The sequence below is a fragment of the Pleurodeles waltl genome, chromosome 4_2 (assembly GCF_031143425.1).
Source record: "Pleurodeles waltl isolate 20211129_DDA chromosome 4_2, aPleWal1.hap1.20221129, whole genome shotgun sequence".
Lineage (NCBI taxonomy): Eukaryota > Metazoa > Chordata > Amphibia > Caudata > Salamandridae > Pleurodeles > Pleurodeles waltl.
In genome coordinates this window covers 90,428,366-90,452,494 of record NC_090443.1, presented here as the reverse complement: position 1 = coordinate 90,452,494, position 24,129 = coordinate 90,428,366, and the positions used below count along the sequence as shown (strand labels likewise).

The 24,129-nt window shown below is 46.6% G+C and overlaps 1 protein-coding gene across 5 annotated transcripts in view; it reads left to right on the top strand.

Moving 5' to 3' along the window:
- ARHGAP9 (Rho GTPase activating protein 9) overlaps positions 1–24,129 on the top strand; it is a 956,751-nt gene that overhangs the window by 396,864 nt on the left and 535,758 nt on the right. For all 5 annotated transcript variants that reach the window (XM_069230800.1, XM_069230799.1, XM_069230802.1 and 2 more), the window contains one exon: positions 19,128–19,235. In XM_069230800.1, the coding sequence (XP_069086901.1) occupies positions 19,128–19,235 (108 nt within the window). The remainder of the gene's footprint in view (positions 1–19,127; positions 19,236–24,129) is intronic.

Here is a 24,129-nt window from a genome sequence, read left to right as displayed (position 1 = left end):
CGTGTGGATTTGTTGTGTTTAGCGTAATGTTGCGTGGAGTGAAATTATGTTGAGTGCAGTGGGTTTATGTGTAGTGGAGCTGAATTAAGTCGCAGAGTGGAGTGGAATTATGTTTCATGGAATTATGTGGCATGCAATTATGTGGCATGGCATGAAATAATTTGGCATGGAACTGTGTGGCATAGAGTGCAGTTGTTAGACAAGGAATTGTGTGGCATGGAGTGCAACTGTGTGGAGTTCAATAGTATGGCATGGAGTGCAACTGTGTGACATGGAATGCAATTGTGTGGAATGGAATGATGTGGAGTGGCATTATACAGCACATAGAGGAATTATGTGGGGCGAAGTGGAATTATGTTGTGTGGAGTGGAATTATGTGCAGTTGAAAGGATTTGTGTCAAGTGGAGTCCAATTCTTTGGCATGAAGTGGAATTATGTTTTGTGGAAGTACGTGCTGTGGAATTATTTGGTATGGAACTGTTTGGCACAGAAATGTGTGGCGTGAAGTGCAATAGTGTGGTGTGGCGTGATAGTGTGGAACTGGAATCATGTGGCGTGGAGTGAAATTATGGGGTGTGGAATTATGTAACATGGGATGGAATTGAATTATGTAGATTGTAGTAGAATTATATAGCGTGGAATTGTGTGGCATATAATTGTGTTGGGTTGAGTGGAATTGTGTGGCACAACATTCTCATGCCTTGAGTGGATTGGAATTATGTCAGGGAGTCTAATTATGTGGCATGGAGTGCAATTATGTGTAGTGGAATTGTGTGGCGTATGGTGGAACTTTGTGGCATGGAGTGGAAATATGTGGAGTGGAGTTAGGTGGCTTTGACTGGAATAATGTGGCTTAGAACTATGTTGCATGGAATCGTGGGCTGTGGAGTGCAATTGTCTGAAATAGAGTGCAAGTGTGTGGAGTTGAATTATGTAGTATGGTGGGGTAATATGTGGCATGTTGTGGAATTAGGTAGCGTGGCATGGAATTATGTGGTGTGGAGTGGAATTTTGTGGCATGAAATTGTGTGTTGTTTTGTGGGATAGTGTGACATAAAATCCTACTGTGCTGAGCGGATTGAAATTGTAGCATAGTGTGACATTGTGTGGTGCAGAGTGAAAATGTGGGGCATGGAGTAGAATTATGTGGCGCCGAGTGTATTTATGCAGAGTTGAATTACATGTTATGGAGTGAAATTATGTGGCCTTGTAGGCAATTATTTGGTGTGGAATTGTTTGGAGTGGCATGGAATTGTGTGGCATTGCATCATGTGATGTGGAGTGTAATTGTCAGATGTGCGATTACATGGAGTGGACTGGAATTGTGTGGCATGGAGTGGAATTGTGGGATGTGGAGTGCAATTGTGTAGCAGAGTGCAATTGTGTGACAAAGTGCCATTGTGTGAAGTGGTATTATGTGGCATTGAGTGGATTTAAGTGACGTAGTGGAGAATAATGTGGTGCTGCAAGCAATCATGTGGAATGGAGTGGAATTATGTGGCATGTAATGGTATTATGTTGCATTAAATTGTGTGGTGCGGTATTGAATTGTGTACCGTTGAACAGTGCTAAGTCAAATTGTGTTGCGTTGATTGGAATGGAGTGGAATTATGTTGCATGGAGTGAAGTTGAATTATGTAGCGTGGAGTTGAATTATGTGGAGTGGAATGATGTGATATGGAGTGGAGTGGAATTAGGTGCTGTGACATCAGTTATTCTGAGAAGCCTAGTTAAATTGTATTTGTTTTTATTACTCCTATTTGAGTGCATAACAGGAAACTAGGAGAAACAGAGATGTGCCCAGGATCACACAAGGTGGCCTAGAATGAAATGCCTAGCAATTTGCTTCCAAATTTTCAGAAGTGAACCAATTGAGCCCCTATATAATCTGTATCCAATATCCTAAACAGGTAGTGCCAGTCACACACAGGAAATGAGAGGCCAATTACAAAGCAGTGTCAGATAAAATTAAATGTGTCCGGTTTGAATTGGCACAAGATTAAAGTTGTAATAGATTTGCAGACAGTAAAACGGAATTACCTGTATTGAAAACACCACTGTGACTGTAGGGAGGGTGAGAGGGCTCCCATTATATATGCAATGAAAACTTGGGTTATCCAGTAGCTGCTGTTTACACTTGCTGGAACCTTGGCATTTTGGAGATGCAGTGGGCGTGGAGGGGTGGGACTGTAGGTTGAAGTGGGGCCTGTAATGACACCAAGCCCTTTGGCTACCTTGATCTCATTTCATTGCAAAGCGCTCACTTTTCTTTGTGCATGAGTTGTGGGTGCGCCATTTATTTGTAAAAACATGCCAGTTTAGGTGATATATATTCTTTTTATTATTTTCTTTGTATACTACTTCAGAAGTGTGGTATAACGCACTATATAAAACATAATTAACTGTGTCAAGAGAGGTCAGCTTTCATCATAAATTTTAAATTACGCCATCAGCGTTTTTATATTGATAATAAAAACAGTTTTGCACTTTATTGAAAATGTGCAATGACTTTACTTCTTTAGGGATGTCAAATGCAATCTGATCTTTTCCTATCAGTGAAAGGGCACACATTTAAAACAAAACATTCTTGTCTGCCAGCAGAGGTGGCTATTCTGCCTTTGTAATGAGAAATACAATCCGTCTCTTTCCCTGCAGCGAAGGCAAGCTCATTTACAACCAACAAAACATTCTTCAAAACGACCTCCACACGCATTGTGCTGCCGCTATAACTGAGGCTCCTGTGCTGTGTTTGTTTCTCGTAAAGAAAAAAAAAGCTAAAGGTAGAGTCATAATTGAGGAGCAGTTGAAATCACTAAAAAGCTCAACAAATAAAAAACAGGTTGTTTCCGAGCTAAAGATACAAAAGAAAGCTGTCACACGCTGGCTGCATAGCGAATGGTTGCCAAGCTGCATTCACAAACAGATGCACAAACAAAAGACACAAGCATTTTCAATGCAACGGGTCTCGCATTAGCTCGAGTTAGAACTATTGACGTTGTAAAGAAAAAAAAACGCAGCGCAATCGCACTATGTAAAATGCAGGGCAATCGCGCTATGTAAAATGCAGCGTGATCGCACAGCGTGGAAAATAAACAGATAAAGTAGTCCGGACTCCAGGCTGAAAACATCGACCCTCGTATGTTTTTGGTACTAAGGGCCAGATGTAGCAAAGACTTTGCGACTCGCAAACGGCGAAAATCGCCGTTTGCGACTCGCAAATGCGTCTCTGCTATGTTGAAATGCGTTTTGCAAGTCGGAACCGACTCGCAAAATGCATTTCCGAGTTGCAAATAGGAAGGGGTGTTCCCTTCCTATTTGCGAGTCGCAATGGTATTCATTTTCATTTGCGACCGCGATTGCGGTTGCAAATGAAAGCGCAGTTACCATCCACTTGAAGTGGATGGTAACCCAGGCGCAAACGGGAAGGGGTCCTTACAGGACCCCTTCCCCTTTGTGTCTGGCACAAAAAAATATTTTTCAGGGCAGGCAGTGGTCCAATGGACCACTACCTGCCCTGAAAAATACCGAAACTAAAGGTTTTGGTTTTTTTTTCAAAGTGCAGCTCGTTTTCCTTTAAGGAAAACGGGTTGCACTTTGAAAAAAAAAACTGCTTTATTGAAAAGCAGTCACGGACATGGTGGTCTGCTGTTCCCAGCAGGCCACCATCCCCGTGAGTGCCCTGAATCACTATGGGGTCGCAAATTGCGACCCACCTCATTAATATTAATTAGGTGGGTCTTTGCGACCCCATAGCGACTCGCAGAAGGTGTCTGAGACACCTTTCTGCATTCCAAATTGCGAGTTGCAATTTGCGAGTCGCTGGAACTCGCAAATTGCAAGTTGCAATTTGGAAGATTGCTACATCTGGCCCTTAGTGCTGTGTATGTGGGCTAAACACTGGAAAAGGCATGACCTATGCATGCCTTTCACAAATGAAAGCATGCAGATTTTAAAAGGCAAGCCCACGAACCAATGTAAGTGCCTGACGTGACATGGGCGTGGTTTGAAGTCCAAAGAGAGATTACTGAATTGACTGAGCGCTTTGCGCTCGCCCATAAAAAGTAGCGCCCACAAAAACAAGAGACTTATCTCTCCATGCCTAGAAAAAAAAATCAGCATTGCTCTTTTCTCTAAATCCAAGGTCTTCAATCTGGGGGTCGGGACCCCCAGGGGGGCCTGAAGTCCTGGAAAGGGGGTCAGGTATACCCCCTCAACCCCCCTCAGCCCATTGTTAAAATGCCTCAGGTGAACTTTAATTTATTGAGTCTCCTGTGCTGTGAAAGCCACAGACAGCTAAGGAGGCCTTCACACCAGGGCGCCTGCTTCCTGAATGAAATGCAAACGTGCTCTACCAGCTGATCTGCACATGTAAAGGGTAATCTGCAATGGTAAAGGATGCCTGAGAGCCGATCAAATCACTCAAAGCTTTGTGATGACATGTATTTATTCCTTTTTAGGGGCAGTGCAAAGAGTTAAGAAGTGTGTGTGCTTTTAATTGTAGTTACACAGAGCTTACTTCACCTGGAGATGTTGAATGGACAGCTATTTAAAAAAAAAAGGTATTACATACGCTCTGGTATTACTTAAATCTACATTTTGGAAGTACAGTTTTATTTTAAACCTTATTGTAGTGGCCTATCTTATACTGCGTGTAACGCAAGTATAAAATAATGCCTTACATATTCACAGTGCTTTCTGTCACAGGCTGTGACCTTGTGGCACTAAAAAATACATTTCACTATTCTCAACTGTACCAACCAATTCTGTCACTCTCCGGTTACACACAGACCTCTGCAGTGCATTTACTTTTAGAGGTTTCCTAATGCACAACTTTTTAAAATGTATTTGTAATTTAAGCTGGCTGTTATTTTATATGTAGCTACCTGACAGTGAAAGACTTAAAAACAACTTAGAATATTTGGGGTTTATTTATGAGAGGTTTGCGCAGGTGGAGCATCACTTTATTTGACGTTTCAGCAGCACAAGCGCCTCAATCATACATATGAGGTGACGCAAAACCACCCTGCGTGGTTTTGAATGGCCTCATAGATACGGAGTAAGGCAAGGCAGCACAAGCCACTGCATTGCCTTACTTTGCGTCAAAGAGAGGTTCCATGGGCGTTGTGGTGGGTGTTCCCAAGCAACACCCATGGATTTTGACACTGGCCCAGATTTACAAAATCATGTAAACTGGAGCAGTGCCAAAACCTTACGCCTCCCAGAGCAGGCATAATGAGGAGAAATGTTTTAATTTCCCCTTGTTTTTCATCTTTCCATGTGTGTTGCTTTCGGCCCCACATATAGAAAGAGGTACAATGCCTCTCTGGATTGTTTTTGTTCAGCAAGGTACCCCTTCCGGCACAAAAACAATCCTGGCTACGTTGGGGCTAGGCCTCAATTTGTGCGCCAGCATAGGGGGAAAGGATAGAAATGCACTGTATTTCATAAACACGGTCCATTCCTGCCCTTTTGTATTGACTTAGGGCAGTGTAGCAAGAAGACTTGTGGCACTGTCCTACGCCAAATCCTCAAAAATGAGGACCTTTGTTTTTAGCTACACCTTTGGCCACGCACCCACACTCACTGACCTTTGGTTTGCTAAACACTGTTTAATATTAAAATTATTTCCTCACCATAAAAATGATTTGCTGTGGGAAATGGGGACATTTATTATTGACAATGATGAGGAGTACCAGGTTCTAGAAATTTTTGTCAGGAGGGGTCCTTACACCTAAACATTTTTGAGAGGAACTCCTGGCATCAAAACGTTTGAACACCTCTCCTCTAAATGCTCTCACTTTGAAGTCAGCCAAAAGAAAAAGTAAACTCTGAGCTCTCTGAATGACACCGCTTGACATTGGTCCACTGTCTTTGAATGCACAGCAAATGTGACAAGAAAAGATAGATCTACAAGCCTGTTTACAGAAAGGGCGCTCTCGGAAGGATACTGTAAATGTTTTAGCATGAGAGAGAAAAAATGAACCTGGGAACCCCTCATCCACTAAATCTGGCCAAGAAAACGTGAGTTACAACCCACAAAGCCAATGGCAAGCGAGGGGCAGAATACATTCCCTGCTCAACTTTCTGAAACTCTCCAAGATATCTTGCGCAAACCAGACTGGTAATCTGCGACCGAAAAAGCTTTGAAGTCTAGTAACTATATGGTTTTCAAAATAAAAGTGACTGGGTCCATCCTCCAGTCAGGAATTGTTCAGTCATTTTTCTCGTTGTAACTATTCCTTATGGAAGCAGTCTTCTCTCAAGAAAGCATTTCATAAGAAGGCATTAAACACCTAGGGCCAGATGTAGGAAGGCTTTTGCGCCTCGCAAACGGCGAAAAACGCCGTTTGCGAGGCGCAAAAGCCCTTACTGGATGCAGAATCACATTTTGCGAGTCGGTACCGACTCGCAAAATGTGATTCCGACTCGCAAATAGGAAGGGGTGTTCCCTTTCTATTTGCGACCGCATCGCGATGTAGAGTTGATTTGTGACCGCGAAAGCGGTCGCAAATCAACTTGCAGTTACCATCCACTTGAAGTGGATGGTAACCCATTCGCAAACGGGAAGGGGTCCCCATGGGACCCCTTCCCTTTTGTGAATGCAAAAAAAAATATTTTTTCAGAGCAGGCAGTGGTCCTATGGACCACTGCCTACTCTGAAAAAAACCGAAACAAAAAGGTCCTTTAAGGAAAACAGGCTGCAAAGAGAAAAAAAAAAAACTGCTTCATTTAAAAGCAGTCACGGACATGGTGGTCTGCTGTCTCCAGCAGGCCACCATCCCCGTGAGTGCCTAGACTCGCTATGGGGTCGCAAACTGCGACCCACCTCATATATATTCATGAGGTGGGTCTTTGCGACCCCATAGCGAGTCGCAGAAGGTGTCTGAGACACCTTTCTGCATTTCCTTTTGCGAGTTGCAAATTGCGAGTCGCTGGGACTCGCAATTTGCAACTCGCAAACGGAAACCTACCTACATCTGGCCCTAGGGGCCGGATATACCACCCCGAGTTTTGCGAGTCGCAAATTGAGAGTCGCAATACCATATGTACAACAGTGTACTTCACACTGTTTGCGATTCCCAATGGGGTCGCAAATGACCCACTTCATTAATATTCATGAGGTAGGTCGCAATTTGCGGTCACATTGCGAATGGCTGCACTCAGGGATGGTGGCCTGCTGGGGACAGCAGACCACCATGTCTGTGACTGCTTTTAAATAAAGCAGTTTTTTTTAAAAATGCAGCCCGTTTTCCATAAAGGAAAACGGGATGCATTTAAAAAACAAAAATGAAAAGTTTTCGTTTCATTTTTTAAGAGCAGGCAATGCCAATATTTTTGCTACCATTCACAAAGGGGAAGGGGTGCCCTTCCTGTTGGCGAATGGTTTAGCACCAATTTGAAATTGGTGCTAACTGCTATTGTTTTGTCACTGCATTCACGGTCACAAAACAATCCTACATCGCACTGCGACTCGCAGTTAGGAAGGGAACACCCCTTGCTAATTGCGACTTGCAAACCTATTTTACAATTCAGTAAATAGATTACTGAATCACAAAATAGGGTCTGTACATACGAAAATTCTTTTTTCTTGTCGCAAACGGACCGATTCTGTGAATAGGGCCATTTGCAACAAGAAAAAAGCTATGTACAGGTGGCCCTAAGTTCCACCATGGCTGCGCATGTGCACCTATGGTTAAGTGCAGTACTGAACTGCTGCTCTGCCACGACGACCATACACAACAAACTAGCATATCACGAAAACCCAACAAGAGCGGCGTGATTTGCTGCTTCTTGGAATGGCATGACACAGGGCCCTCCTTCACCTCAGACTGATGCTGTGCACGAGGCTTCTAAGGATCCCATGGGCTTGAGCTGGTATGAAGTGCCAGATGTATACACCCTGATGACAAGGGATACTAACAGTCGCGGCTCGCGTGACACTGGAGGGGCGGGGTGGCGCGCGGGTGAATTAACAGGGGGAAGGGTGGGGGGATTAAATTACAAATAACATTTTAAAAAACGTACCTATGCCGCCGCGTTCACCACCATGCTGCTCCTCTCCTCTTTTCTCCCTGCAGGCACATGCTCCCAGCCTGTCCTGCACCAATCCTGACGCTGCTCATAGCAGCGTCAGGATTGGCCGGGAGCGCCCAGCCAGGGCACTCCCAGGGAGACTGGGAGCCTTTGCAGGCTCTCTCATGCCCAGCAAGTGTGTTTCTGGCCTGGAGAGAGCCCTGTGCGCCTGTGTGTTAGGCCTGCCCAAGACGGCCAGTAAAACACACATGCGCAGTGAGGGGGAGTGCTGAGACTCCCGCTCGTCACCCCAGAGGCCTCGCCCCTTTTCCAAACAAAGTTTTTATTGTTTTTGTGGAAATGGATTGCAGCTGATGCTGCTGGCGGGAGGTGGGGGGGGGCGACACTCCTCTGCCCTTATGGAGGCGTCGCCCTTGGATGCTAACACGCCACTAAACCACTAGAGGTGGCTTTGTAACTAGAAACAAGGCACCAAAAAGTCTCTTGGTGTCGCATGGGGAGACATGAGAGAATGACAAAAAATGAGGTCTATTTGTCATTTCTCCAAAACAACACTTCTGTGAGAGGCATGAATCACACGAAAGATCACAGAAATACTTGCCTGTGCAGGAAAAAGAGGTAAAAATTTACAGATATCGCATTTCATTATTCCCAGAAATTACACATTTGAGCTGGGGAAGTGTTTACCCGTAGACAGCATTAGATAAAATCAGTTTTGAGGAGAGTATTCATTTAATCATAAGGGATAACAAGTACCCACGGAGTGATAATTGTATCAAAAAGGTATTAGAGGAATAGAGGAAGGATTAGTATTCAAATTACCTTGCGATGTGTACGTGCACCAAGCGCTCATAACATACCATGTCAAAGGTATACCGCACATCATAGCAACCAATATATAATTTACAGGAAAGCAACATAACAGCCCTTCCATAACATTCTACAGCATAGCATTATGTAACATAATTTGCATATGTGTAAATGTGTATATATATATATATATATATATATATATATATATATAGCAGGCCTCCCTGCCCCCTCCCAGCTTTCATAGATGACGTCATAGACATCGCTAGCCCCCAGGCCCTGGCGTCAGTCAACTACCTCTCCTCCTCGGTGACCTGAACTTCCATCTCGAGGACCGCACCGACCCGAACACCACCGCTCTACTCGACAACCTTGCCACCCTCGGCCTCTGATAGCTGGTCTCCACACCCACGCACATCACAGGACACACACTGGACCCCATCTTCACCTCAAGCGACCGGATCACCATCAAGACCATCTCCACCCCAGACTGGACCGACCACTGCTGCATACACTTCACAATCACCACACCCAGCAGCTGCACCTGCACCTCCAGGACCCCCCTCAGGAAATGGAATGAAATCACCAACGAGCAACTCACCTCATCGCTCGCCAAAAACCCTCCCTCCCCCCTCTGACGACACCAACACAGCAGCGCGCAATCTCAACACATGGATCGCCGAATGCGCCGACACTCTAGCCCCTCCATGGCTGACATCGGACAAACACGTACTTAAGAAGGCCAGCCGGTTCACCACCAAACTCCAAGAATCAAAGTGTACCTGCAGACCTGTAGAGAAAAAATGGAGGAACAGCCAATCCAGCATAGACCTTGCCTCATTCAGAGCCGCAACCGCCACCCAGCAATGAAAAATCAAGAACGCAAGGAAGGACGCTCTCCGGGAGTACATCAACCCCTCCGCACACAACTCGAAGGAACTCTTCTGAGCCATCAACGAGTTCAGAGATCCCCCTTCCGAAGCCACCAGCATCCCTCTGTCACATGACCTCTCCACCACAAGATCCAGGACATCTACCACATCTTCCTGTCACCTGGCACTGTAACCTGCGACTGACCCACCCCCCCCAGAACCCGCCCGACCAGCCATGACTGGCCCACGGTCACCACAGAGGAAACAGTCAACATCATGAACAGCAACCACTCTGGAGCCCCCTCGGATCTCTGCCCACACCACCTGTACATCAGGGCCAGCGTATCCATCGGCCCGAGCTTTGTAACACAATCAACTGCTCCATCAGCATGGGCACCTTCCCTGAGGACTGGAAACATGCCAAAATACGCCCGGACCCTCTCCTGAAGAAACCTTTGGTGGACCATCAGAACTGAAGAATTTCCAGTCCGTTTTGGTGCTACCCTACCCCTTCTAAGTACTAGAGAAAGCAATCAATGAACAACTACGGAATTTCATCGCAGCCAACAACTCCCTGGACAGCTCCTAGTCCAGCTTCCGCAGCAATCACAGGACGGAGACAGCACTTCAGGCAGGCACCAATGACATCCGATTACTCCTAGACCACCGCCACACGCAGCACTCCTACTCCTCGACCTCTCAGCAGCTTTCGACACGGTCTCCCACAGCACTCTGTGCACCAGACTCCACAGCATAGGAATCCGCAGAAGAGCACAGGAATGGATCCACTCCTTATTCTCTGGGAGGACGCAGAGGGTCAGACTCCCCCCTTACATCTCCAGATCCACAGGAGTCAACTGCGGAGTACCCCAAGGATCCTCACTGAGTCCCACACTGTTTAATGTATACATGGCCCCTCTTGCTGCGATCGTCAGAAGCCATGGTATGAACATCATGTCTAATGCCGATGACACACAACTCATTATTGCTCTCACCGAAGACCCGGACACGGACAAAAGGAAGTTTCACGCACAAATGGAAACCGTTGCCATCTGCATGAGAGAAAGCAGCCTCAAGCTCAACTCCGACAAGACGGAACTCATCATCTTCGGGAACGCCACCTCAGCTTGGGACGCCTCCTGGTGGCCCACATCCCTCAGCACCCACTCTGCAACGACCGAGCACGCCCACAACTTAGGAATCATCCTCGACTCCTCCCTATCCATGACCTGCTAGGTAAACTCTGTTGCCTCCTCCTGCTGGCACATCCTCACATACTCCGCAGACTTCGGAAGATCTTCAGATGGATCTCAGCAGACTGTCGCTGGACAGTCACCCACAACTTAGTCACAAGCAAGCTTGACTATGGCAACTCCCTCTATGCTGGCACCACAACTAGGAACATCAAAAAACTTCAACTCATCCAGACCGCCGCCGGCAGACTCATTCTGGATCTCCCTTGCTGAGAACACATCTCCCAACACCTGAGGACCATCCACTGGCTACCGGTCGAGAACCGAATCACCTTCAAGCTTCTCACCCACACGTACAAGGCCATACACAACGCAGGACCAGCCTACCTGAACCACCACGTCTCCTTCCACACCCCACCTGGAACAACCTCCCCCTGCACCTCAGACAAAGCCTGTTGCTCACCATCTTCAGGCAGAACCTCAAGATGTGGCTCTTCGGATGAGGCCCCGCCCCTCCCCCCCAGCGCCTTGAGACCCTCACGGGTGAATAGCCATGCTTTACAAATACTGATTGATTGATTGATTGAAGTTAAAGTCAATAAGCAGTGTATTGGTGATACCTGTTTATTGGACTTTATCCCACACTTTGACTGATCTAATCTTGAATAGGTCTGCTTTACTTGCCTATTTCTCAGATATTGAGACTTTCAATCTAATCCAAAGTGTAGATATTAATTTGTTTTTTTTTACTGCATACAGGGGTAGGATCTAAATCAAGGGTGTCTTTTCTTTTTAAAATTATTGTAAAAACGATTCTACAAAACGCTGAAAGTTTGCAATGTAGAGGTATCAATGTTTTTCCAGTGTTGGAAGTGAGATGTGGACTGGAAGAAAGCAGGTACCATTACCAGGATAGTGAGCGCGGTAGAAGGCTGTTTTCCCCTTTGCCCCTGAGTAGTGATCTGATGGCTGGTGCCCAGGGACTGCAAGTACACCTCGGAAAGAATGGCAGACGGGTGGCATATAGGGAATCCACGTTTACTTCTGACCAAAGTGCACATGATGACACGCAAAGTTGAAATTGTTTGTCTTGTGTCTTAAGCAGTGCATGTATGTCCAATTGCCCTTTGCTGCCACATAATTAGCAAAGAATTAAAGGTTGTCTCCTGGAATGCAGTGGGAGTAAAAAATAGTAGGGAGAAGCTACAATTCTTAAGCTCTCTAAAAGCGATGTGATCTGTCTCCAGGAGAAACGGTGAGACAGGGAGTTCTACTGTGTTGACTATTTTATTCTTGATTGTAAAACCAGGCCCTCTTGGAGGGGTTACGCTAAGGGGGGGGTACCAATTCTCCTGTCCAATGGAATCCATTGGAAGTATGATGGCTTTAGAGATTCCTCTAATCTGTTTTTGGCTGTAACTATGTTCCAACCTGGTGCGGATCAGGATGCACCACATCTTTTATTGGTAAATGCTTACACCCCCCCTGACTCATGCTATGATGCACTTGTGCATAAGGTTTTTTTCTTGTCAGAAAGTATCTGGATACGGATCTGGTTTTCCATGTCATATTGGTAGGGGATCTAAACTGTAATACATCTTACTTTGCTTTGAATCAATTATGTTATGCCAAAAAAGAGGAGGCTCTGCTTTTCCACCAAAGATAAGAACTGACAAAAGAGAGTTGCTTCTATTTCATCAATAGAAAAGTAATGATTGTATTATTGCAAATGGGAGATTACCCTTTGACTCCCCTGCCCACTATACACGTGATCCTCAAGTTGCATTTGTGCAAGTCTAAAGTTAGTGAAAGATATGTTGAGTGTGGGGTGTGGGGTATGGAAACAAACTTTGGCAAGGACAAGGAGCACTAATGAACTGAGAGGAAAACACTCCTGTTTGTGGACCAGACACCAATAAACATTCAAGGTTGTCCTGATGTTTGATTCCTGGGATGGGAATCCTGAGGGAAGTTGTCAATTTCAACTGTGCAGGAAAGATGGAAAACTACTGCTTTTGAAGAGGTGGATTTCTTAAAGGCTCTGTGGGTCCAATTAGTATTCATCTATTTAAACAAGGTCAGATTCCCCTGAGGTTTGGAGGGGTACAGATCTCTCTGCCCTTTATTCCTTTTTGTGGCTTTATGCTATACATCACCTCTCTATCAAAACATTTACTGAAGTTTCTGTTATGCTGATATTTTCCTATATTCTCTGAGACTTAATTAGGATTTCCTTTTAGTTTAGGATATTTGAATTAACTTAGAATCTCCAATGATTTGGCAAGAGGACCACAACTTCTATGCAGATCATCAGATTCTGTTTCTTATTTTTTGTATTGCCTCAACTCAAATTCTTGTATGCCTTATGCTTACACCTTTTAACTTCATTCAACTCTTTACCTCACTTTTGGTGATTTTGTACTTATAAGCATGTTTTTGAGATGTATTTACATCAGTCTGGCCCTTAATTTGCAATAAACTTTTGAACTTTATCTACCGTCTCCTGAATTTAATGTGTGACCAAATAAGTTACACTTTTAATTGATTTGAAAAGTTGACTCCCCTTTACCACTCAAGCACCCGAAAAAGTTCTGTCGGAAGAAAGAAAAGAATATGGGCCCAGACCGTTATCATCCTCAGCCTAGCCAAAGGCTCAGAGACTTTGTATGCACCACAATGGCCTATAAAAAGAGTTGCTATAATGGAATCATTTTGGTGGGACGTAGTGATCCACTCGGCCTCTACAGAGGACTCCTGACCCGGGAGATGGAGCACACAACCCAGGTTATAAATAAAGGGCCTCAAGACAGCTTGCTGTATTCCGCCCATGCAGTGAAACAAGTGTGATCTTTTCTATATTGTGCTCCACCCAGCGTAGCACCACAGTAGTACCCCTATTGCGATCTTTTTGTGTGCAGCTGGCTCCCTCTATTGGCCAGCGATGGCTCTTGCTTATCAGCGTACACTGCCATTTTTCTTCCATGTTAATTGCCTGTCGTGGAGGCCACTCATTCAAGGGGCAGGCCCTGTTAAAGATGGTGTGGGCTGCCCTTGCCGCTTCTCTGCAGCCTGGACTCCAGGCACAACGCTCCTGTTGGTTGCCCTAGGGTGCACCTGGCATCTTCCCTCTCGGCCTTCGTGCCTCCTAGCCCAGTTGTGGAGAAGGGGCTACTGCTCCTCGTCACCTGAACTATTGTGTTGCGGGGCACTTTAGGCCTCAAACTTTGCAATAAATATGGTAGCCAGCAGTGGTGGAGCAAACTGCTTTATTGTTTGGTACATATTTACCCTGTTCCAGCAGCTGCTCGTACTTTTGAAATCCAGCACACTACATCGGCCCGAATGCACTGACTCAGGTACTTAGCTGCCTGAGTAGCCCAATTTTACTGGATCCTCACTGGACCTGTACATAAAGCCCTTACCACCATAGAGCAAGCCTGTGGTGGTGGAAGAAAAGGACAAGAAATACATCAAAACACTTTGATTGACCAGAGGCATCAGTTATGGTCCAACTTTTTTGGGTTGTGCAGTCAGGCTCAGTACATATGAAAATCAGTGGGAAGCAGAAAAATAAAGTAAATAAAAACTTCCTAGTCATTACACTACTCTTAGTTCCTGTTACGCTCCTTCACAACACCAACCGAGTCACCATTTCTTTATGCAGATAAAACATTTGGGGACAGGACAGGAATGGCTTAGGGTGCACAAAGATGAGGCAGATTTACTGCAAAACAATAAAGGAAGAGCATCATTTAGAGTCGCTTTTTTTTGGCCCTGACTACGGTGTAGGCATATCCAGCCATTTTTGAAAGGCAGAGTGCCAGAATCAACATGAATGTCAATTTTAAATTTTACTTAAAACCATTGTGAATTTTTACTGTACGTTTTCCAAACCTCTTCCAGACTAACCCTGTCCTTGTTTCCATTAATTACCTACTGCAAGACTCAGGTTTTCAATCAACTGCTCCTTGCTAATTAGGGATCGTACTGGTGGCCTCTTGCCAAAAGCGGGTATTTCTTTTTCTGCCAGTCCCTATGAAACTTGTATGGAAAAGTGCCATTCAGATGCCAGTCTCACGTGTTAGAGCCTGACTTATCACAATGATCTGTCTTAGGCAACAATCCGTCTCCGCAGGTTGTCATGAACCCCTCACATTAGCAGCTTAGAGGTGGGGGGTTGTGCCACAGGACAACAAATGTAACATACAAATCTTTAAAATGTTTTTTCGGCTTCTTTGCCTTCGATCTGCAACACTACCCTCCAACTTAAACACCTCTGCTAGAAAATAATATATAGTTGTTGGATGTGAGAACATATGAAACAAGGGAGCATGAAATATGGAAGAAAGGAAGTAAAGGAGAGAGGGAAGAATTGATGGAGGGGACAGAAGGATGAGTGGAAGAATGGATGAATGGACAGAAAGGTGCATAGATAGAAAGGTAAAGGGTTAAGAAGGTGAATGGTTTGCTGGGTGAATGGTTGAAGTGATGGAGAGGTGGATGGATGGAGAGAACCGTGGATGTTAAGGAGGATGAATTCATGGATGTAAAGGTGGATCAAGGGAAGGATGGAGAACAGAAGGATGATGTAGAAATGAATGGCTGTGTTGGGGAAAAATGTATTAAAAATAGACTAGTCTTCTCTTGCAAGGCAAAAATAGGTTTAATCACAACAGCCGGGTGACTGAAAAGCTGATCTCAAATGATGTCTTGTAATCAGCCCTTTATAAAGACACAAAAATGCTGACTTCATGCATATTATCTTAGAAACCAAAACCGAGTCACATAATCAAAAGTTATTAATATGCTTTCATATAAACACCGCATCACCTGTGTCTTTAAACTCATGACATCTTCTCTAGATTCCCCTTCTCGTAATCCTAAAGAGCTTTGATAAAACATTAACCTTCCGTCCCAAGTGTGTAAGTGTTTATTGCTCTCTTCCCAAGACTTCTTATCTGTCTCTGTATACTCTTGGCTAAAGTTACTTTTTACCAATATTTTTTAAGTGATGTCTCTGTTGACAACAAGAATAGAATATGTACTGGTGTGTTGTGATCATAAACTCTTCAAGGCTTGCTAAACATGTCTTCCCATTTAACTGAAACTTGCTGAGTTTATGTTCTGCCTTCTGGTGAACTCGCATCTATTTCACAGCCATTTACACTGCACCAGGTCACTTATAAGTCACCCATATACCAGGCTTTCCTACTCTGAAGGCTGGGTACAGTGTACCTGTGTGTGAGGGCATCCCATTTAACTGAAACTTGCTGAGTTTATGTTCTGCCTTCTGGTGAACTCGCATCTATTTCACAGCCATTTACACTGCACCAGGTCACTTATAAGTCACCCATATACCAGGCTTTCCTACTCTGAAGGCTGGGTACAGTGTACCTGTGTGTGAGGGCACCCCTGCACTAGCAGAGGTGCCCCCACGTCATCCAGGACCATTTCCCGGACTTTGTGAGTGCGGGGACGCCATTTTATGTGTGCACTGGACATAGGTCAATACCTAAGTCCAACTGCACAATGGTAACTCTGAATATGGCTATGTAAGGTGTCTAACATCTTGGAATTATACCCCAATACTGATTCTAGTATTAGCTGTATAATTCCATGCACTCTGGGAGCTCCCCAGTGGACGCCCAGTACTGCTATACCAACCTTCTGAGGTTTTCTAGGCAGCCCTAGCTTCTGCCACCTCACAGACAGGTTTCTTCCCTCCTGTTGCTCAAGCAGCTTGGGCCCAGGAAGGCAGAAGAAAGTATTTCCTTTGGGAGAGGGGTGTTAAACAATCTCCCTTTGGAAATAGGTGTTACAGGCATGGGAGGGGTAGCCTCCCAGAGCCTCTGGAAATGCTTTGAAGGGCACAGATGGTGCCCTCCTTGCATATTCCAGTCTACACCAGTTCAGGGACACCCAGTCCCTGCTCTGGCACGAAACTGGACAAAGAAAAGGGGAGTGACCACTCCCCTGTCAATCACCACCCCAGGGGTGGTGCACAGAGCTCCTCCAGAGTGTCCCTGGGTTTTGCCATCTTGGATTCCAAGGCGGTGGGGCACTCTGGGAGTATCTGAGTAGCCAGTGCCAGCAGGTGACGTCAGAGCCCTCCCCTGATAGGTGCTTACCTGTGTAGCTGACCACAGTGGCGTAGCGTGGGTTGTCAGCACCCGGGGCAAGGCAAGTAATTTGCGCCCTCTAACCCGGGGCAAGGCAAGTAATTTGCGCCCCCTAACCCGTGGATTTAGTCTCTTCCAAGATGTTGCGCCCGGTGCGGCCGGCCCCCCCTGCACTCCCCACGCTACGCCACTGGCTGACCAATCCCCCTTTCTGGGCTATTTAGGGTCTCTCCTCTGGGTGTTTCCTCAGATTCGGATAGCAAGACCCCAGCAGGAATCCTCTGCATTCTTTACTTCACCTTCTACTGACGAAACTGCATCTGGACCCTCCAGGAACTCTACAAACTGCAACAAATAAGCAAAGACGACTTCTCCAACATTGTATCTTCAGCTCCTGCCAGCAACTGTTTCCAGGTCGTGCATCCTCAGAGGACAGCCAGTCTTCAGCCTGCACCAGAAGAACAAAGGAATCTCCCTTGAAGTGAAGGAGTCACTTCCCTGCATCAGCAGGCACCAGTCTGCAGTGACGACCGTTGGCGTGGGGCCCCTCTCCTGACAAAGTGAGTGGATCCAGCAACATGGGTGATGGACTGAAGGGTCCCGACGGTCCAGCTGTCCAACTTTGGTGGAGGTAAGAGCTTGCCTCCCCATGCAAGACAGTACTCCCATGCACAGCATGTTTTGCAGTTGAAAAAGGCTTGTGTGCAACCTTCCACGAAGTTCTTCGTGCACAGCACAGCTCCGGCCCCCAGCACCCTTTCCTGCGACGCACAGCTTCCTGAGTAGTTCTCTGTGGGATCCCTTTGTGTAGTGCTGCGTTGGCCTCCATTTGCACCTTCTTTGTCCCTGTGCTGTGGGACTCCTGTGAACGCTGCCTGGTCTTCTGAGGGCTCTCTGAGTCGCTGAGAGCCCATCTGTCTCCCCCTCCTGGGGAGAGGTCACCAGGTCCCTCCTGGTCCCTGGCAGCGCCATTTTCTGCTAACTGTGTGCTTTGCGTGTGCCAAGGCTTGTTGGCAGAATCCAGCGACACAAACCAGACTGCAATCATCCATCCGACGTGAGACATCATCTGCATCAACCAGGAACCTGCATCCGTCTTCTTGGGTGCAGTACTGACAGTTCTTCTTCACCGGTGGTTCTTCTTTGACGTCTTCGTCCGGGTTAGCAGGGGCTCCTATTCTCCCTGGACTCTTCAGTGCTTCTTGGACTTGGTCCCCTTCTTCCACAGGTCTTCAGGTCCAGGAATCCATCATTAGTGTCTTGTAGTCTCTTCTGGTTTGTGCATAATCTTCTATCACGTGTTCTTGAGTGTTCTAGGAAACTTACTGTGATTTACTCCTACTATCCTGGCACTGGGGTGGGTTCTATTACTTACCTTTGGTGTTTTCATACACTCGCAGTGCCCCTCTACACACTACACTTGCCTAGGTGGGAAACCGACTTTCGCATTCCACTGTTTTAGTATATGGTTTGTGTTCCCCTAGGCCCATTTATACCTATTGTGATTTTCACTATTTGCACTGTTTTCTAACTGTTTTACTGCTATTACTGCATTCTAGTGTATATACTGTGTATATTACTTACCTCCTAAGGGAGTATAGTCTCTAAGGTATTTTTGGCATTTGTGTCACCAAAATAAAGTACCATTAGTTTTGTAACACTATTTCCTTTCATGTGTGTAAGTACTGTGTGGTTGCAGTGGTACTGCATGATCTTTGCATGTCTCCTAGATAAGCTTTGGCTGCTCAGTTACAACTACCCCTAGACAGACTGGCTTCTAGAGACTAACTAATTTCGCTAATAAGGGATAACTGGACCCTTCTACATATGCAGAAAGAACAAATGTAGATTTTGGCTGTGGTACAAATGCATCTTATGCTATTTCACATTCTGACCTCATTAACTTTAAATGGGCCAGTAAAATAGCCCCTGGGTAATACTGCATAGCGCAGTAACAGATTCACTCCTCTGCTATTTTACCACCAGGTAAGTCCTACCCAGTAGTGATGAAGTCATAAATGACAATATGCCCACCTAATGTACCATTTTCATTCATATGTACATGACATGGAGCTTTTTGTGTCTCTCTACATCAATAGGCCACTCATCGAAGGAACCTGTCACACCACGACCTTGAACGCTTCACAGAGACAAAACCATGTCCTGCAATAACCACGGTGTCCTCCAAAGTTGACGACATGCCCCACGTGAGTCTTAATATTTGTTCCTTGATTATAACTTACTAAATTGTGTTGGGATGCACTCTATTTTTTATTAGAAACGCTTCCAGGTCAGCTCTTAACTATCATCCATAGGTCAATGCATTCCTGTACTAAACTGTGTATTTCTAAAAATGCAGTTTTTGTCGTAAAGAAAATGCTTTCGTAAAAAGAATTATCAAGGAAGCAGGCAAGTTGTGTGAGACAATGATATGTGAAAACCCTATAGAAGAAATTAGTTATGAAAGTGTATTACGAGCTCATGATCAATAGAAATAATCCTTACCCTTTCAGGTAGAACTGAGAGCCTGATTCACAAAGTCATCTGCACAGCATACAATCGCAAATTGCATAATTCACAAGAAGTTGAAAATCTCACTCCAGGTCGATACAGACACTGGCCGAGACCTGAACTTAAAAATCATTCATATCTGATAGAGACTTCTAGGTGCAGATTCCTTACCCTAGAATTTTCCCCAGGGCATCTGGATCCAGAGAATTTTTTTGAGCAGTCCCAATGCATGCCATCAGGTGGTGTCAGTTGGCTGCACGTCCTTTGTCGGTGTTGTGCGTCCTGGACATGATGTTGGGGCCCTATATAGGCGCCACCCCGGTTCACTGACATCAGTTCTTTTCTTTCCATGCCAGCCAGCGCTGATCCGAAGAAGGGCTACACATAAGTCACTTTGTGACTGGTCTTATTCAACGTTTTATCAAAGAGTATTAGTGTCTACACTCCTGGTGCATCAAGGATGTCTTCACATAAGCCTACGTTCAGGCCCTGCGGATCCTCTCATCAGGAGATGTCAGTGACAGATCAGCACCTTGTGTGCTTGTGGTGTCTGGAGCGTGATTATGGCCTGAAGTTGTGCTCTGAGTTTCGGGCCATGAATCTAAAAGCTTTGAGAGGGCGGTCCCTAAAGCTCCTTGTGGCCTGCTCTGCATTGCTTCTGGGCTACTTTGAGAGGAAGGTCCCGAGAATGGTCGCGGAGCCCCGGTTCATCATCGTCTCATTTCAAGTCCCCAGGACGGTTGGATAAGTTGAAGCACAAAAAGAAGTCGAAGACTCACAAGCAACTTCACCCTGTCCATCGGCCAACGAGACAAGGGAAAGGGATTGTCCTCGCTCAAGGCCTCTGTCCTCGGAGAATGCATCTGGGTTCGGCTCGGTGCCTCCCTGAGTTTCCGGGTCCTGGAGCAACTCCTGCCCAACTTAGAGAGCCTTTGGGCTGTCTGACTCAGCTGGAGCAACTTCGGGCAGCTTTGGCCTCGGCTCCAGGGGATCTGTTCCCGGATCCGAACCAGCGGTCGATCGTATCACCATGACCTTCCCCAACGCTGGTTCCCATGTCGATGTTCCCGATGCTGCCAGTGCTCCCCTGTGGCATTGACCCCATCCTTGTTGCCAACATGGAGCTGCATCAGATTTGTGCAATGTCAACTTCGGCAGGAGCCTTGCCCCCTATGTCGGATCCTTACCTTTATTATTTTGAGTTGGGGTACGGTAAGGGATGGGAGGGGTCGCTGGACCCTTTAGAATACCAGCTCCAAGACCCTATCGACTGGAAGATGGACCTGGGTGAGGCCAGTGGTCTAGATACTTCCCCTGAACTGGCATGCTTTCTACCGCTAACATGGCTACGGAGGAGAGAGCGTCCTATTTAATGGTGGTGCGAAGAGCGGCTGAGGTTCTGGACCTCGAGCTGCTTTTGGTAGAAGTCAGCACTAACCTCCTGTGGGAGGTGCATCAGTCTGGGGCTTCATCCTGTGAACCCCTTTTGCCCTTTAATGAAGTCCTTACAGATGTCTTGCTGGGTACCTGGTCCAAACCCAGCACAGGGGCTCCTGTGAACAGGACAATCGCCCTTCGCCATAGTCCTACTCCAGATGACCCAGTGTTCCTGACAAATACCCCACCCCTGAGAGCTCTGTTAGCCACGTCTCTACATTCCAGGGTGCATTCCCTCTGGATAGGGAATCCAACAGGCTGAACAAACTTCGGAAGAAGATGTTTACTTCCTCCAGTCTGGCATTGCAGTTCGAGAACACCACATGCCTTTTGGGCCATTATACCCATATTCTATGGGACGTGGTTGCGCAAGTGCTGCCGCGGGTCCCAGAGGAGGCCCGGGCCATTCTTTCCCAAGCTGTTGCTGGCGGGAGAGATGCAGCCAAGTTCACAATCAGATGTGGGCTGGACACGACTGACTCACTGACCAGAGCGGTTGCATTGACGGTGGCCTTGAGGCTCCATGCCTGGTTGAGGACTTCTGGCTTTTTGTGGGATGTCCAAACTACCCTTACAGACATGACCTTTGATGGCACTTGTCCCTTCAGAGACAAAACAGACTTGGCGCTGAGCGTTTCACGGCTTCTCGTGATACGGCCAGGTCTTTGGGCCTCGCAGGTGCCCCTTGCCCCCTTCAGTCTGCTTTTCACCCCTTACGTGGCCACAGAAGGGGCACCCCACCACGTCCGTTCCCCTCCAGGCACCGTGCCACACATGCTGCCTAGCCTCTGCGTGGCCGGAGATGTAGGATCCACCATCCTTGTGGATCAGGGAGCCAGTGATCTGGCCAGTCCATCGTCACCCCTCTGCAGCTGCCTCTAAACCTTCCTAGTCTGACGATTGCTACCAAGGACCAGTCAGAGGCAGGATTCCCCATCACCTTCTCCACTGGCAGTCCATCAAGTCAGGCAGGTGGGTTTTGTAAATAGCCTGAAAGGGCTACTCCCCTTTGAGACTACTCCTCCAGCCATTCCACCATCCTACAGTTGGATGATGGAGAATCACTTGGCACTTCTCTGCGAGGAGGTTACAGCCCTCTTGGCCAAAGAAGCCATAGAGCAGGTGCCTATGCCAGAAGTAGTTTGTGGTTGTTATTCCCGGTACTTTCTGGTTACCAAAAAGGGCATGGGTCTGCGCCCTATCCTAGAACATCAGTCCCCCAATCTCTTCCTCAAAAAACAGATGTTCAAAATATATCCCCGTCCTGCCTGCCCACAGAAGTTACTTGTGGTTCACGGTAGGCCATAAGCACTTTCAGTTTACTGTGCTCCAGTTTGGCCTTAGCAGCGCCCCTTGGGTATTCACCAAGGTGATGGCAGTGGTCACACCTTATCTGCGTAGGCTAGGGGTTTCAGTGTTCCCCTAACTCGATGACTGGCTGTTGAAGGCGGGTTTACCCAATGCTGTCGCCTCTCACCTTCAGTCTACGACACAACTCCTGCATTCTCTGGGGTTCACTATAAATGTGCCAAAGTCACACTTGACTCCCTCTCAGCTGCTCCCTTTTATCGGAGCTGTTCTGGACAGAGTGCTGTATAGGATTTATCCTCCCAAGCTGCGAGTCCAGGGTTTTCAGGCTCTGAAACCAGTGTTTCAGCCTCTATCCTCAATTTTAGTGGGAATGACTGAGGCTGCTGGCCTCCTGCATTCTGTTGGTGAATCGTGCTAGATGGCATATGCGGACTCTGCAGTAGGACATGAAGTTCCAGTGGGTGCAGCATCAGGGGAATCTCTCTGACATGGTTCAGATCCCGGAGGGAACTGCGCAAGATCTGAAGTGGTGGCTAGCGAACCGCGATTGGGTCAGAGGCAGATCCCTCTCCCGTTCCCCAACCAGATCTGACAGTAGTGGCCTATGCGTCTCTACTGGGATGGGGCAGCTACCTGGGAGAGGCCGAGATCAGAGGCATCATGTCTCCAGCAGAGTCTGGACTCCACATCAATCTTTTGGTACTCTGTGCGATCAGACTGGCATTAAAAGCATTTTTCCTCTCTCAAAGGGAAAGTAGGGCAGGTGTTCACAGACAACACCAATACCATGTGGTACTGCAACATGCAGGGTGGGATGGGGTCATGGACCCTTTGTCAGGAGGCTGTGCGCCTATGGACATGGCTGAAATACCAGTGCACTTCCTTGGTGGTTCAACACCTGGTGGGCTCTATGAACGCCAGAGCGAACAAACTCAACCGACAATGCCTGGTCGATCACGAATGGCGTTTCCATCCAGAGGTGGTGCAAGGTCTCTTTCAGCAGTGGGGAGAGCCTTGGTTAATCCGTTCGCCACCTCAAAGAATTTGTAATTACAGCAGTTTTGTGTGTTGGAGTTCCCAATGCAGCACTCGCTTGGTGACTCTTTCATCACAAGTGAAGCTCAGACCTCCTATACGCCTTTCCACCCATAGCACTTCTGCCCTGAGTTCTCAAGAATATCAAGAACTACTGGGCCTAGAAATCACTGTGGCTCCAGACTGGGCATGAAGAGTCTGGTATCCTGAGCTGTTGAGCATGTCCATCAAGACTCCGATCAGGCTGTCCCTTTGGGAGGATCTTCTGTTGCAGCAGCAGGGAAGGGGCCCGAACCTGTCTATTCTCCGCCTTCTTGTGTGGTAGATGAGTGGTGGCAGTTGACAGCTTTTGCCTTTCTTCATGAAGACTGTAAGGTCACCTTGGCAGCCAGGTGTCCCTCCACCAAAAAGGTATATGCCTGTTTTTAGAATAAACTTGTGGCATAGTACACAGACAAGTGTGTTCATACTTTCTTTAGCTCATTTGGGCACCCTCAAAAGTTATTTGTCTGCTATCACTGCATTTCTGAGATTACCTGACAAAACGTCCTTGTTTAAGTCTCCTATTGTTAGTAGATTCCTTAAAAGTCTTACCCACTTGTTTCCTCCATCCTCATTCATCATGCCCCAATGGGATTTGAATTTGGTTCTGACATTCCTAAAGTGCGCTCCTTTTGAGCCTCTCCACAATTGTCCTCTAAGGCTTCTGATATTAAAAACATCCTTCTTTGTGGCCATTACATCTGCCTGAAGGGTGAGTGAGCTTCAGGCATCGTTATCTAAGCCGACTTACCTTTCCCTCTATCC